Source organism: Salvia splendens, chromosome 12 (genome assembly GCF_004379255.2).
Source record: "Salvia splendens isolate huo1 chromosome 12, SspV2, whole genome shotgun sequence".
Lineage (NCBI taxonomy): Eukaryota > Viridiplantae > Streptophyta > Magnoliopsida > Lamiales > Lamiaceae > Salvia > Salvia splendens.
In genome coordinates this window covers 31,282,547-31,297,891 of record NC_056043.1, presented here as the reverse complement: position 1 = coordinate 31,297,891, position 15,345 = coordinate 31,282,547, and the positions used below count along the sequence as shown (strand labels likewise).

The window sequence follows — 15,345 nt, the reverse complement described above, 5'->3', positions numbered from 1 at the left end:
ACTTGTCCAAGGATCTCGTGACATGCTTCCTCTCACTGTTGAACATCCCTCTTCGAAAATTTTAAAAAAATGTGGATTTCGAAGTTTTACATCCATCATATAGTCGAGTTGGAATATCATAAGTAAATGGACTTTCCAAGAATTAACACCAAATCGGGAGTTCGAATTGTTGCTATTTACCAGTGGGTGCAATATTCCTTTGTCGTTTCACTGTCATTTGCTTCTATTTTTCGTGAGTAAATAAATTTAAAGGTTGCGCGACAGTGGACTTGAATCCGAGACTTTGGAGTCAAGCATTACACACTCGAACCAAAAGACCTTTTGTCATTTCATATCATTTGCTTTTAAGTCAATCTTAGGTTGTGTTACTTATTTTTTGTTGTGTGCGATATTTTTGGCTCCATCTTCAAACCGTGTGCTTCTTTCTGTGTCCCTGTATTAGACTGACTAAGTTGGTGGTTTTGGCATTTTGCCTTCATTAAAAATGAGTATGAAAAAATAAATGAAAATATTCAAAAAGAATTCGAGGCAAGGTGGGGAAATAGATAAATGGAGGAACTGGAATTGCGGCTGTGAGATGTGATTGACAACACATACCTACAGTTGTTGCTTTCAAATAATAGTAGTAACAAATAATTAAGACAGCACTCCCATTTGCAAATGTGGAATAGGATTGATTGAGTTGGGCATATCCTACCCACAGATTTCCAATCCGCATTTTTCAATTATTATCATAATTATTACTCCCTCCGTTTCTTCATAATTGAGTCATTTTTTTATTACGTAAAATTTGTTCATAGTTGAGTCATTTTCATATATGGTAATTTTTTTTCCTGTTTCTTACTTTATTCTCTTTGCTTTATTCACTTTATACTTTATTCTCTCTACATTTTCATCTCTTTTATTTTTTTTATCAATTTATTTAACACACCTAACATTCATTTCTAAAACTTCGTGCCGAAAAGTTTCACCTCAACTATGAAAAAACGGAGGGAGTATTAATTACTTTTATTTAAACTATTGAGTATGCAGATATCTACTAATCATTGATATATTTGTAATTAAGTACTTGATTGAAAAATATTAATAGTACTTATTTAATGTAACAAAATTCTTGAAAATTAAGAGGTTCAATCCTCGTGGAAATTGAACTGGATTTTAAAAAGTAAATTAAAAAAAATAAGTTGATATGAGAACAATGTGGTATTGATGTCATAGCAAATTTATCAATTGGCCAAGATCAAACTATCAAGGTTAATAATTGAATATATATTGACATTAAACGATTTAACAAATTTATCGGTTACTCAATATCACAATGTTAGTTTCATCAATTACTTTTTGAGAAAATTATTTCTCAAAAATAAAAATTTGAGTTTAATATCAATATCTTACCTAACTTATTTTTGGAAATAAAATACTAATAGTTTATCATATGACAGGTGTGTTACAACTTAACGACCAGAATGAAATTGAACTGATAAAATTGATACTATTATAAGTTGAGAAGAATTAGAAGTTGAAAATATTATGATAAAATTATATGAATATTATGAAATTGAACCGTTTGTAGCTCACATAAAAGTGTATTAATGTTATGTGTGTTGCCTATTCATTTTTCTTTTAGTTCACATGAGCAAAATTAGGAATGGTGTCTCAAATCAAACAAACTTCTTATGATTGGCTTTGCTGGCAAACATTGAACTCGTTACATCCATCACTTTCATGCTTTAGAGCAAAAAATAAAAAATACTTAAAAACAATATTTTCGTTTTGTTGGGATTTACGCACACAAGGCTTTCACACACTCAATAAGATCACACACACACTCACTGTTGTATGAGATCACACAATGCAGAAAACACACACACTCACACTTTGAGTATTGAAGATGATAATCTTGGAGAGAAAACTGGAAAACTCTTTATTGATTAAACTCTTAACTAAACTACATACACGGTGAGCTATTTAAAGCTCCATAATCACGTAGCAACTGCTACTAACTAACTACAAGAAGAATCAAGAAAGCAAGAAGAATAACCGCTACATCTCAGCTAACTAACTGCTGCTCCAACGGCTAGTTCGGCTAGGTTGCTTCTACCTTCTCGGTTCAAGACCGAACTCCTTCTTCGGCTCAATACCGAACTCCTTCTCGGCTTACAACCGAACTCTTCCTTCTCGGCTCATTCTAGCTCAACGCCGAGCTTCCTTACCGAGCTTCCATACCGAGCTTTCATACCGAGCTTCTTTACCGCTGAGCTTACCGACTTCTGCCTTCTTCTTCTTCTCGGCTAGTTCCAGGCTAGTTCCAGCTCGGTAAGCCGAGCTTACCGAACTCCTTTCTAGCCGAGCTTCTTCCAACTGAAATGAGCACTCCATTATTACAATTCTCCACCTGAGGGCTCATCTCAGTTCTTGCACAAACATTGATCAATTTCTTGCAATGATCAAACTTGTCTCTACCTAGAGACTTTGTTAGCATGTCAGCCGGATTGTGCAAGGTGTTAATCTTAATCACCTTCTTTTTAAACAACCACTTGCAACTGATCAGCTTCCTCTCCTTACCATCTGTACTCAGCTTGGATTTGTCCACAAAAATCCATGTTTTGTTCTTGAGTAAAGACTCTATTTCCTCATTCATGGCTTCAATCCATCTTTCTCTATCTTTACTCTGCATAGCTTCTTTATATGTGAGTGGATCTGCACCATCAATACCTTCAGCTGCACACAGAGCATAATACACAACATCAGAGAACTTTGTTGGTGGCCTTGTTTCTCTTCTAACTCTGTCCCTTGCAAGCTGATAGTCCCTGATAGAGTCTGATATAGACTCACCAGCCTGGTTGCCCTGAGTTGGAGCCTCTTCTTTATCTGAATCAGACTCACTCCCCGAGTCAATGACTCCACCTGCTCCTAGGCCAACCCCCACAGGCTCCACCTTGAAGAAATCACCCTCATCTTCATTGGAGTCCGGCTTATCTTTCAGGAATGGCATCTGATCCTCCAAGAACACCACATCCCTACTCACCAAGACCTTCTGCTTACCGGGCTCAATACACCAGAGCCTATACCCCTTAACACCTCTCTGATACCCCAGCAAGATACATTTCAGAGCCCTAGCTTCAAGCTTACTTTGCCTAGCATGAGCATAGGCTGCACACCCAAACACCTTGTATTTTGAGTAGTCACTGTGAGCTCCATACCACATGTAATCAGGAGTTTCAGATTTCAGGGCAGTAGATGGGCATTTATTGATGAGATAGGCTGCTGTATACACAGCCTCACCCCAGAATCTGCTGCTCAAACCAGACCCAAGAAGTAGGCACCTCACCCTCTCTAGAATTGTCCTATTCATCCTCTCCACAACACCATTTTGCTGAGGATTACCAGGAACAGTCCGGTGCCTCTTCATACCCTTCTCTTTACAAAACAGATCAAACTCAGCAGACAAGAACTCTAGGCCATTGTCTGTCCTTAAGCATTTAACACTTCTACCCTTCTCTAGCTCAACCTCCTTACACCATATCTTGAACTTTGTGAGTGTTTCAGATTTTTCTTTAAGAATATATACCCACAACTTCCTTGTATAGTCATCAATGATAGCTAGATAATACTTTCCTCCACCAATTGAACACACCGGTGAAGGTCCCCAAAGATCACTATGTATGTAATCTAAAGGGGCTGTAGAAGAGTGAATACCTGTAGGATAGGGTGCCTTCTTAGCCTTTCCAAGTATACATTGCTCACAGGGGTCCATCTTGTTGAAATCTCCAGAGATCAGACCCTTCTTGATGAGTTCTTTCAAGCTTCCTTCGGCTGGGTGGCCCAATCTCTTGTGCCATAGCATTATGGAATCATCTGACACTGCATTGCTTTCTCCATCAACAGCCCTAGCCTTCAGATAATAGAGAATATGCTCTCTGTCAGCCTCCATCATCACTGCATCTCCAGATTTCACAAACAATTTTCCTTGACTCATCAATATGGTGAACCCTTTCTGTTCCAGCATTCCCAATGAGATGAGGTTCCTCTTTACTTCTGGAATATACCTCACCCCAGTTAGGATCTTTATAGAGCCATCTTGTAGGCTTAGCTTTACCTTCCCTATTCCTTTGATCTGACAAATGTGGTTATTACCAAGAACAACCGTACCCGATGCTTCTTGAAGATCATGAAACCAGCTTCTATTGGGGCACATATGGAAGCTGCACCCCGAATCCATAATCCACCTATGACTGACCCCACTATCACTGATATTCATGAGTTGAGCCGGGGGATCAGCACTCTCCACACAATCAGATTGATTGTGTCCCTCTGAGGCCATCTTTCTCTTCCATGCATGACAATCTTTCTTCAAATGTCCAGGTTTCTTGCACCAATAGCAAGCTCTGGTTTCCTTCTGAGCATCTGAACTTGAGGGTTTAGGGCCCTCAAACTTCTTCTTGAAGTTCTGCTTCTTGAACTTCTTCACATTCAAGGCCTCTGCAGCTTGAACATTGGAGCTTGCAGAGCCTCTGTTGGCTGTCTTCTGGAGTTCTTTGGCCATCAAGGCTGAATAGACTTCTGCATAGGTGATAGGTTTATCTCTTCCATAGATAATTGCATCACTTAGCTGGTCATACGAGCTAGGTAAGGCATTCAATGTGAGAATGGCCTTATCCTCATCTGAGATCTTGACATCAACAGATCCCAGGTCATCAATGATCTTGTTGAACTCCTCTAGCTGCTCAATGATGGACCTATCTCCAGAAAAACTATAGGCATACAGCCTCTTCTTGAGATACAGCCGATTAGCCAAGGATTTGGCCAAGTAAACTTCATCTAACTTGTCCAAGATCTCCACCGCAGTCTTGGCTTCTTGAACTTCCCTCAAGACCTTATCTCCAAGGCACAGAATCACTGCAGAATGTGCCTTGAGCTGCATCTCCTCCATCTTTGCCTGAGCTTTTTCATCAAGCACTGGAGCCTTTCCTTTCTCATCTGGTTTTGCAAGAACTGCCGCCAAGCCTTGTTGAATTAAAACCGCCTTCATCTTCATCTTCCACAGGCCATAATCATTCTTGCCTGTGAACTTCTCTGCATCAAGCCTTGCTGCCATCTCTGAAACCGTTTGATCCTCTGCAAATCAGCTTCAATATCCCTTTCCCACAGACGGCGCCACTTGTTGGGATTTACGCACACAAGGCTTTCACACACTCAATAAGATCACACACACACTCACTGTTGTATGAGATCACACAATGCAGAAAACACACACACTCACACTTTGAGTATTGAAGATGATAATCTTGGAGAGAAAACTAGAAAACTCTTTATTGATTAAACTCTTAACTAAACTACATACACGGTGAGCTATTTAAAGCTCCATAATCACGTAGCAACTGCTACTAACTAACTACAAGAAGAATCAAGAAAGCAAGAAGAATAACCGCTACATCTCAGCTAACTAACTGCTGCTCCAACGGCTAGTTCGGCTAGGTTGCTTCTACCTTCTCGGTTCAAGACCGAACTCCTTCTTCGGCTCAATACCGAACTCCTTCTCGGCTTACAACCGAACTCTTCCTTCTCGGCTCATTCTAGCTCAACGCCGAGCTTCCTTACCGAGCTTCCATACCGAGCTTTCATACCGAGCTTCTTTACCGCTGAGCTTACCGACTTCTGCCTTCTTCTTCTTCTCGGCTAGTTCCAGGCTAGTTCCAGCTCGGTAAGCCGAGCTTACCGAACTCCTTTCTAGCCGAGCTTCTTCCAACTGAAATGAGCACTCCATTATTACACGTTTGGTACCCATGGAAGTGATTTTCATAGTTTCCTAGACAGTGGGCTTTCCACATACATATAGACAGCCTTTTTAATGACTATATTGTATTTTGTACTCTAATTATACATCTCTGAAAGCCCACGGCTAGTTGATTGGTTGAAAGCCCAAGTTTATGAAATAATTACGAACTGACTAAATTGCCCCTCACTTGAGTTTGAAATGACGTAAAAGTCATCGGTTATAATTTGGGCGAATGACTTAATTTTGTGAAGATAAGTCCTAATTCGGGGATGAGGAATGCAGTGGTGGAGAGGGTTTCCGCCATGGAATTGTTGGGTACAAACTCATCTCACATCGGATAAGTGAGGGAAGTTGGAAGGTGTATATAATTCCTGTCCAACCCTTATTAGTTTGAGGTCTTTTGGGAGTGACCCAAAACAAATCCGTGCGAGCTTGACCCAAAACGGACAATATCAAACTAATGTTGTAGTCGACGATCCAAACAAGTGGTATCAGAGCCCAGGTGGCTATGAGTCAAGGCTGGAATGACCCATGTTCGTGTTAGTGTCGACTGCGTTCCCAATGTAATCTCGGTTTAAGGGTATGTTTGTTGGGTACAAACCCATCCCACATCGGATGAGAGAAGTTGGAAGGTGTATCATCGGATGAGTGAGAGAAGTTGGAAGGTGTATATAATTTTCGTGTTAGTGTCGACTGCGTTCCCAATGTAATCTCGGTTTGAGGGTATGTTTGTTGGGTACAAACCCATCTCACATCGGATGAGTGAGAGAAGTTGGAAGGTGTATCATCGGATTTGTGTCGACTACGTTCCCAATGTAGTCTCGGTTTGAGGGTATGTTTGTTGGGTACAAACCCATCACACATCGGATGAGTGAGAGAAGTTGGAAGGTGTATATAATTCTTGTCTAACCCCAATTAGTTTGAGGCCTTTTTGGAGTGACCCAAAACAAATCCATGCGGGCTTGACCCAAAGTGGACAATATCAAACTAATGTTGCAGTCGACGATCCTAACAAGTGGTATCAGAGCCCAGGTGGCTATGGGTCAAGGCTGGAACGACCCATGTTCGTGTTAGTGTCGACTGCGTTCCCAATGTAGTCTAGGTTTGAGGGTATGTTTGTTGGGTACAAACCCATCCCACATCAGATGAGTGAGAGAAGTTGAAAGGTGTATCATCGGATGAGTGAGGGAAGTTGGAAAGTGTATATAATTCATGTCCAACCCTTATTAGTTTGAGGTCTTTTGGGAGTGACCCAAAACAAATCCGTGCGAGCTTGACCCAAAACGGACAATATCAAACTAATGTTGTAGTCGACGATCCAAACAAGTGGTATCAGAGCCCAGGTGGCTATGAGTCAGGGTTGGAACGACCCATGTTCGTGTTAGTGTCGACTGCGTTCCCAATGTAGTCTCAGTTTGAGGGTATGTTTGCTGGGTACAAACTCATCCCACATCGGATGAGTGAGAGAAGTTGGAAGGTGTATCATCGGATGAGTGAGGGAAGTTGGAAGGTGTATATAATTCCTATTCAACCCTAATTAGTTTGAGGCCTTTTGAGAGTGACTCAAAACAAATCCGTGCGGGCTTGACCCAAAGCGGACAATATCAAACTAATATTGCAATCGACAATCCAAACAGAAATCGATAAGGAATTCCTACCATAATTCTGTTTTCTTCAAAACAATGGACGTGAGACTAAAAAGAGTGCATGTGACTAAATTTATTGTGTAATAAATACTACTATTAGCTGTTACGGTATCATTATTCACAAAATGCATTACTATATGATCTTCGAATGTGCCAAAAGAATTGAAAATAATTGGACTCAACATAGAACACTAACTGAATTTGTTAGAAAAAGGGAGATATTGTGATTGAAATCAATTGCTTCAGTTATGTAATTGACAAAATAAGTTTAGTAGAATAGGATTATGTTTTCGTACTCCCTTGTACAAGATATACCATGTATAATGTTTTCATACTCCCTATTTAAAGGTGCTATATATATTTAATGGAATAAACATTCCATTCTATACAAACCGTATTCTATGTCTTCTATATCATTTAACATGCTATCAGAGTGGGTCACCCATTATGGGCCAAATTTAACTGATCTAGTAGTATATCTGTGTTGAAACTGAAAAAAAAGACTGACCCAACAATATATCTAGGCTTAAAATTTGGGCCAATGATCCTATCGATCGGAAAAATATTTGGGTCAATCGTTCAACCGATCAGAAAAAGTCCAACCCCCTCCAAGTTCGGCATGAAGGATTTGAGAGAGGGTGTTGGCAATTGAAACTAAAGAATAATATTTAACTATCTCGCATCGGTATTAAGAGAAAACATGCCAATATTGGCACTAATGGTACATAAATGCAATTCGTCAGTCAAACAACTATTTAGAGTTCCTAGAGCCCCTTGCAAGGCTTGTTGGAAAACCCGTTGTCGGACTTGATTAATTGCCCTTTGCTGTTCAAACTGAATCGTTTCATTTTTGTAATTTTCTAATTGTCCCAAAGTCTTATAAGTTGAATTAATCAAATTTTCATTTGCTTCAAAAAAGTTTGATTTTGAAACTAAGTATATAAATCCCATGAGCCACTATTCTTACATATCACCAATTGGTTTTAGGATGGAATCCATGGATTTGTATCAAACGGTGGCGTATCCAGGATTTTCGATCTTGGGGTGCGATAAATAGTTATAACGATTTAGAGTTTCAAAGTTTAACCATGTTTTAATCATTTGATATCTTTTTTTTGATAATAAACTTTATTATATGTAAAAATGAGAATTTTTAAATACATTAGAAAGAGTTAAAATATTTAAAAATGCATTAAAATAAAGTAAATTATTTGCAAAGGATAAAGAAACAATAAAGATAAAATATATGCATGATAAGAGAATCAAACAATGTTTATAAGAAAATATTAAATAAATTAATTAGAAGTTTTTGAATGTATACCAACAAAAAGATAAACAAAATGAAATGCATTCAAAAGATAAAATATTTAACAAGACAAAAAATGAAAGAGATAGATAAAAGAAAGGACAACGAGCAGTAAAATAATAAACTATCGTCCATGGGATTCAAATAGCAAGGTAATTTGAATCAGAATGTAATAACGTGACAAATTGTGTGAACCATCAAGATCGTGCAATGAAGGTGATAGGGATTGAAACCAAACTCCATTTAATAGGGTTCGTACTCATTGTAACTAGAATAGGAATGCAATGTCACTGTGCATGAAGACATTCCTGCATCTGCTTGTTGCCCTTGCCGCCTTCTTTTATGAAATCGGTCTCTTCTTTCTCTCTCACACACAAAGAAATGTAGTTCTGTGTTGGATTTGGTGCTAATTAGAAGAATATTTAATGTTAATTTGTAGGTCCACTGGCCTTTGATCTTGAGAGCTTTGATGGAAGCTTACCTACTTTGGTATTGAACCCATATTCATGGACTAAGGTTTGACACATAAATTTCCATTCTTGATTTCATCCACATTACATCATGATGGTGGTGTTGATGGTGTTAGGTTGCCAGCACTATATTCCTTAGATATATCCACTCAATATATCGTAGTCATGAATCAAGACCAAATTTGGGTAGCACGGTCAAAACAATGAGCACATGAATTTGATGCTTACAATATCTCATAAGGGTGGGAATACGGATATCGGGTATTCGGTTTACCTGAACCCGACCCGATACCTGCTAGGAATTGGATATGAGATCGGGTAATGAAATTTAAAATAATTTGGGTATTGGGCAACCCAGTCGGGTATCGCGTATTATCCAAATGCCCGATTCGTTAATTTTTTAATACTAGATTGGTTTTTGACTTTTGAATTATATTATTGATTGTTTCTGTATATGATTCGATTTGTAATAACATTTGCATAATGCACGACCAATTCTCATAAAGACAATAAACGTGATCAATTTTTATAGTTTTATACAATAAAATATATGGTATATTAAAGATATTAGTCTATTTAAATATTTTTTATATTTATATTAATATAATATTAACTTGATTTTTTTATTAGTTATTAACATATGTAAAGAGTCGGATATTTCATATTTGGGTACTCGATTCGTCGGATTGGGTTACCCGGAGTGGGTATTTGGGTATCCGAAAATATATCAGGCCGGGTATAGGATATGTATTTTACATGATTTTCGGGTTTGGGTACCTGTATCACATGAAAAATAATCTCATTTAGAAAACGAAAATTTTATTTCATACTTAATCCACTTTTTTTACTTCTATACTTTTTCTCTAATCTTTCTTACTTTACTAATTTTTCATTAAAACTCGTGTCGTCCACAAATGAGACTGTTTTTCGTGGAGGGATAGAGTATGTGCTAGAACTTGGCCGATTCAATATATCCAAGGGGGCCGATGTTTGTGAAATCAATTACACGTACGAAAGATCCAGATATAATCATACTAATATTCAAAAATTTCATTGCTCAACATTGTGTTATGTGATTTGCATATACACAGAGCTATACAAGAGTAGGAGTGGGTTGGTATCGTATAACGTACTAAAAATATTGTATCGTATATCATACCGAAAATATCAGTATGAGAAAATATCATGTCATTACTGTATCAAATATTTTGATATACCGAACTACTATATACCGAAGTTTGTTTTGGTATTAAACAATTTGAAATTTTGAATACCTTTGTCGTATCGATTTTACGGTATATTGTACTGAAATGTTGCAAAGAGTGTTATTATATGTAAAAATAAGTGTGAGACTCATTCACACCTAACCTCATTAATAGATATGAATCTTTTAACTAATTGATTGTAGTCGTAGGGAGATATTTTTATCAACGTATTGATGTATTGATACTCAATAATAGTACTCCAAAAAAAACAAGGAGCATAAGGTATGAATGGTGTTTTGGACCATTATTGGATAAGGTAAAGATCACATGTTCATTTGAGCAGCAGCCGACACTATTTTACTTGAGCCATTCTAATTAGACTAAATTAGGAATGCAACGTGGCTTGCCATGAACCCATTCTTGCATTTCCTTGTTTTACTCTTTGTTGGATTCAAGTCTACTGATTCACAGTCTATGGTGGAGACCCTTCCCGGCTACGACGGAGCTCTGCCTTTCAAACTCGAAACAGGGTCTCTCCATTTCTCAATTCACTTAGCTACACTCTGTTTAATTGGAAAGAATTGATGTTGTTTTGTGGGATTCAGATATATTGGTGTGGGAGAGAATGATGAAGTCCAGCTATTTTATTACTTCATCGAGTCCGAAAACGACCCAGCTAGAGACCCTTTGCTCCTCTGGCTCATCGGCGGCCCCGGTTGCTCTGCCCTTTCCGCCTTCTTTTATGAAATCGGTCTCTTCTTTCTCTCTGTCACTCACACACCAAGAAAATGTAGTTTTGTGTTGTAACTTTATCCTACGTTTTCTGCGCTTGGTGGCCTATTTGTTGCTAATTAGAATATTTAATGTTGAAATGTAGGTCCACTGGCCTTTGATTTTGAGAACTTTGATGGAAGCTTACCTTCTCTTGTATTGAACCCATATTCTTGGACTAAGGTTTGATACATTAACTAATTGATTCTTGAATTCATCCACATTACATTATGATGGTGGTGTTGATGAACGATGGTGTTAGGTTGCCAGCATTATATTCCTAGATTACCCTGTTGGAGCTGGATTCTCATATTCCAACACTACAACAGGCTACTCTTCCTCCGACACTAATTCAACCCAACATAATTACACATTTCTACGCAAGGTTGCTTTTGCTTCGCATGTTTTTTCATTTTTTTTAGTTTGGTTGTTGTTGTTGATGGAAGTTTACCTTCTTTTGCTGGTTTGCTGGTTTAAATGCAGTGGTTGTTAGCTCATCCCGAGTTTATCAAGAATCGTCTCTATGTTTCGGGTGACTCTTATGGTGGCAAGATTGTTCCCATGCTTGCTCTTCAAATAGCGAAAGGTAGTTAGTTGCATCTGAAGACTTAAATATGCTTACGGGTTATTTATTTCCTTTTTTGTTTCCTCGTCATTTAAGTCGAAAACTTGCAGGAAATGAAGCTGGACTTGAGCCAATAATGTCACTCAAAGTAATGGGAGTTTGTGATTTGTTTTTTTATCATTGGTTTGTATGGCTAAGAAGATAGTAATTATTTTGTGGAATGAAAACAGGGCTACATTGTTGGAAATCCAGTGACATATGAAGATCATGATTCGAATGAACAGATACCTTATGCTCACAGAATGGCACTCATTTCAGACAAACAATTTGAGGTGTTTTCGTTGTTTATTTGCGAATTTAAACTAGTGCTATAGATACGGTGTATATCTCTAGTGTTGTTTAGGAGCATGATTATTTATATTACTGAAGTTTCTTCTCAAAGATGCTTTCATTTCATGTCTTGAATAATGACTTCAGCGAGCAAGAATCAGCTGCAACGGACAGTATGCGAATCCAGATCCAAATAATATCGAATGTTTATTTGCTCTTTATATTATTAATCAGGTATACATCACTAATGATATTTTCCTTGCAAATTTCTTGATGTTTTAGATGATGCTGATTGCTTTGCCTTTTAATGAAGTTCAGTGCACCAAGTTTGTCAATCAGGTTCAAATTCTGGACCTAATTTGCAAAGAAATCCCAACACTACCAGAAGGTGGTTCTAGAAGGTTCGTACCGTCTCTAGTAGATGATCGAATCGGCTTCCTCTCCCTCTCCAGCCAAAATGAACCACCATGCCATGTATTCCTCCACTCTGCCTGTCACATTGCCTTCATGTTATCATCGGCCTAACTCAAAGCTGTCGTACTTTGCAGAGTCACAAATATGTGACCTCCTACGTGTGGGCTAACGATGAAACTGTGAGAGAAGCTCTACACATCAGAGAGGTACATTAGCCAACTTTTTAAATTTGAGCATAACACATTATTACGATGTTGTTTTGCTTGCAAATGAATCAATCAGGGTATGGTTCCTTATTGGACGAGATGTAACGTGAGTGTGACCTACGAAAAAGACATAGAAAGCGTTGTCGAGTATCATCAAAATCTGAGTGATAGAGGCTTCCAAGCCTTGGTGTATAGGTAAAATCAAACCTGATTCCATAGTTTGAATACTTTCGTATATGTTTCGACATTGTTAGTGAAGCTATACACCTCTTTGTTTCAGCGGTGATCATGACATGAGTGTCCCTTACATTGCCACGTTGAAATGGATACGCAAACTGAATGTGTCCGTGAATGAGGAGTGGAGGGCGTGGACCGTCGATGGTCAAGTTGCAGGGTGAATTTTGCTGCTCTAGCAACTGATGATTGAAGTAAAAATCTCATTGCTCAACACTGTGTTATGTGATTTGCAGATACACAGAGCTATACAAGAGTAAGATCAAGGAAGCTTACCTCATGTTTGCTACAATCAAGGCAAGTTATTTAATATTTAATTTGAAATGAAAGAAAATATTAGTAACAATTTTTTGGTGGTTGCAATGCATATATTGCAGGGGGCAGGGCATACAGCACCAGAATACAAGCCAAGAGAGTGTTTGGAAATGTTAAGAAGATGGTTATCTCTCTTCCCACTCTAAAATCTCTCTCATCTTCATTTCTATAATAAATTTCCATTCTTGCTTGGATTAAAGCACTGGAATTTTCTATTTTTGTTTCTGTTTGTGTATGTTACAAAACTCGTCTATCGATTTTTTTGTCATCCCACTGTAGTAAAATCATTCCCCTTTATTGCAAAATCAACACATACTCCATTCACTTACTATGTATATAAAAATTGTGTCACTAATATACAGTTAAATTAATTTGGCCAAAGGAAATCTTAGATGCTAATTAATCATGAGGATCATCCCACCATATAAAGTGATTTCTAAAGTCACATATATTGAAAAACTAACTAACTCAATCCAATTATGAAATCAGAAATGGTGGAGTGCTATGCAACAACGCAAGAAATGATAAGCCCTCGTTGAAACATGGTAATGAACAAAGAAAGCTTCATCTTTGGAGTAGATGTGTTGTAGTGTAGTTTTGATTGTTTTAAGTTTTGCTGAGAATTGATTGGGTTTTATAGACCATGCTATCAAATGTTGCATAATAAAAGTTTCAATTTTGTTAGAAAATGTGGGTTATCAGATTAAATTGAATTTTTCAATTATGAAACGGTTGAAGTTATCTCTCCTTAGTATGTCTTAAATACTCTTTCCGTCTCTGAAAAATATAAATATTTGGTTCGGTACGAGTTTTAGTGTATAATCGATAATGTAACAAAGATAGATAAATAAAGGATAGTGTAAGTAGTGTTAGTTGAGAGTGATCTGCACATCATCAGTAGTGCAGTGTAATATTATAAATTGTAAATAAAATTATGTGAAAAAGGTTAGTGGAATGTAGGTTCCACATTCCATTATCCTTTTTCACTCATTTTTCTTCACATTTTTTAAAATCCGCACTGAATCAAAGGTGGACAATATTTCGCGAAAGAAGAGAGTAGTAAAAAATGCCTTTAATATGTATTACTATCGGTTTATTACTTTGCCTTTAATATGGTTTTAATATCAAATTTAATATGGTTTTAATAGCACATTGTAGTGTTAATTTACAAAGAGATATCAAATGATAGTGTAAGGTTTTATGGAATTAAATTAGAATATGCTATGGGTGAGTGAATAGAAGATTTTTAATTTTAAAGGGCATACATATTACATCCGTCTTTCAAAAACAGAAACTTTTGAAACGACACGAGTTTTAATGCACAATTGGTAAAGTAAGAGAGTGAAAAAGAAAAATGGATAAAGTAAGAGAAAGGAGGAGAAAAGATAGTGGAATTAGTGTTAGTGCATTGTGGGGTCCACGTTCTAAAATACTAGAAAGATTCAAAAGTTTCTATTTTTAAGGGACAATTCAAAATGTAAATAATTTCTATTTTTAAGGGACGACCTAAAATGAAAATAATTTCTGCTTTTAAGGGACAGAGGTAGTAGTTTCTATTTTTAAAGAACAAAATTAGTAACTTTTACTATATATAATTTTTAAAAATAAAAAATTTATATCAAAATTCTTAATTTTTCATCCTCAGAACTAATTTGTTACTATTACACACAAAAATCTATTCTTCTTTTTCTACACATATAATCCTTCTTATATCTAAAATTTGTTGTTTTTCTAATTTTGAGTATTAATTATGTTATCTTTAATTTCATATTCCAATTTTTGTAATTCACTGTTATTGTTTTTTTAATTTATTAGTATTTTTTATGGGACAAATAGAATAATAAATATATGGAGTGTTCGGTTTGCAAGATTTTATCTCGGGATTAAATATGTAATGTGTTTGGTTTATGAGATTTATTCTCACAATTCAATCATAGATCGATTATCATATGATAATTAGTCATAACTAACTCCTTCCAACTAAAATAATCTCACGACTCAATTCTAAATTATATCTTGGTACTATTTTATCTAGAAAACGATACCATTATACTGAAAGTATTAGTGTACTTAGGACTATAGGTATAGATATCAAAATGGGGAT

At 36.8% G+C, this 15,345-nt stretch overlaps 1 protein-coding gene across 2 annotated transcripts; it reads left to right on the top strand.

Annotated features, from left to right (window-relative positions):
- The first annotated feature begins 9,067 nt into the window (after window positions 1-9,067).
- LOC121757108 (serine carboxypeptidase-like 18) lies at window positions 9,068-13,546 on the top strand. Of its 2 annotated transcripts, XM_042152598.1 has the most exons (14): window positions 10,680-10,936; window positions 11,012-11,157; window positions 11,284-11,360; window positions 11,440-11,562; window positions 11,661-11,763; window positions 11,853-11,890; window positions 11,973-12,074; window positions 12,220-12,306; window positions 12,391-12,546; window positions 12,621-12,692; window positions 12,769-12,887; window positions 12,973-13,086; window positions 13,163-13,223; window positions 13,304-13,546. In XM_042152598.1, the coding sequence occupies exons 1-14, from the start codon at window positions 10,815-10,817 to the stop codon at window positions 13,385-13,387; spliced, it is 1,404 nt and encodes a 467-aa protein (XP_042008532.1). In that variant the 5' UTR covers window positions 10,680-10,814; the 3' UTR covers window positions 13,388-13,546. The 2 variants fall into 2 exon arrangements, with proteins under 2 accessions (XP_042008533.1, XP_042008532.1); XM_042152599.1 differs by lacking the exons at window positions 10,680-10,936; window positions 11,012-11,157 and adding an exon at window positions 9,068-9,082.
- The last annotated feature ends 1,799 nt before the right edge of the window (window positions 13,547-15,345 follow it).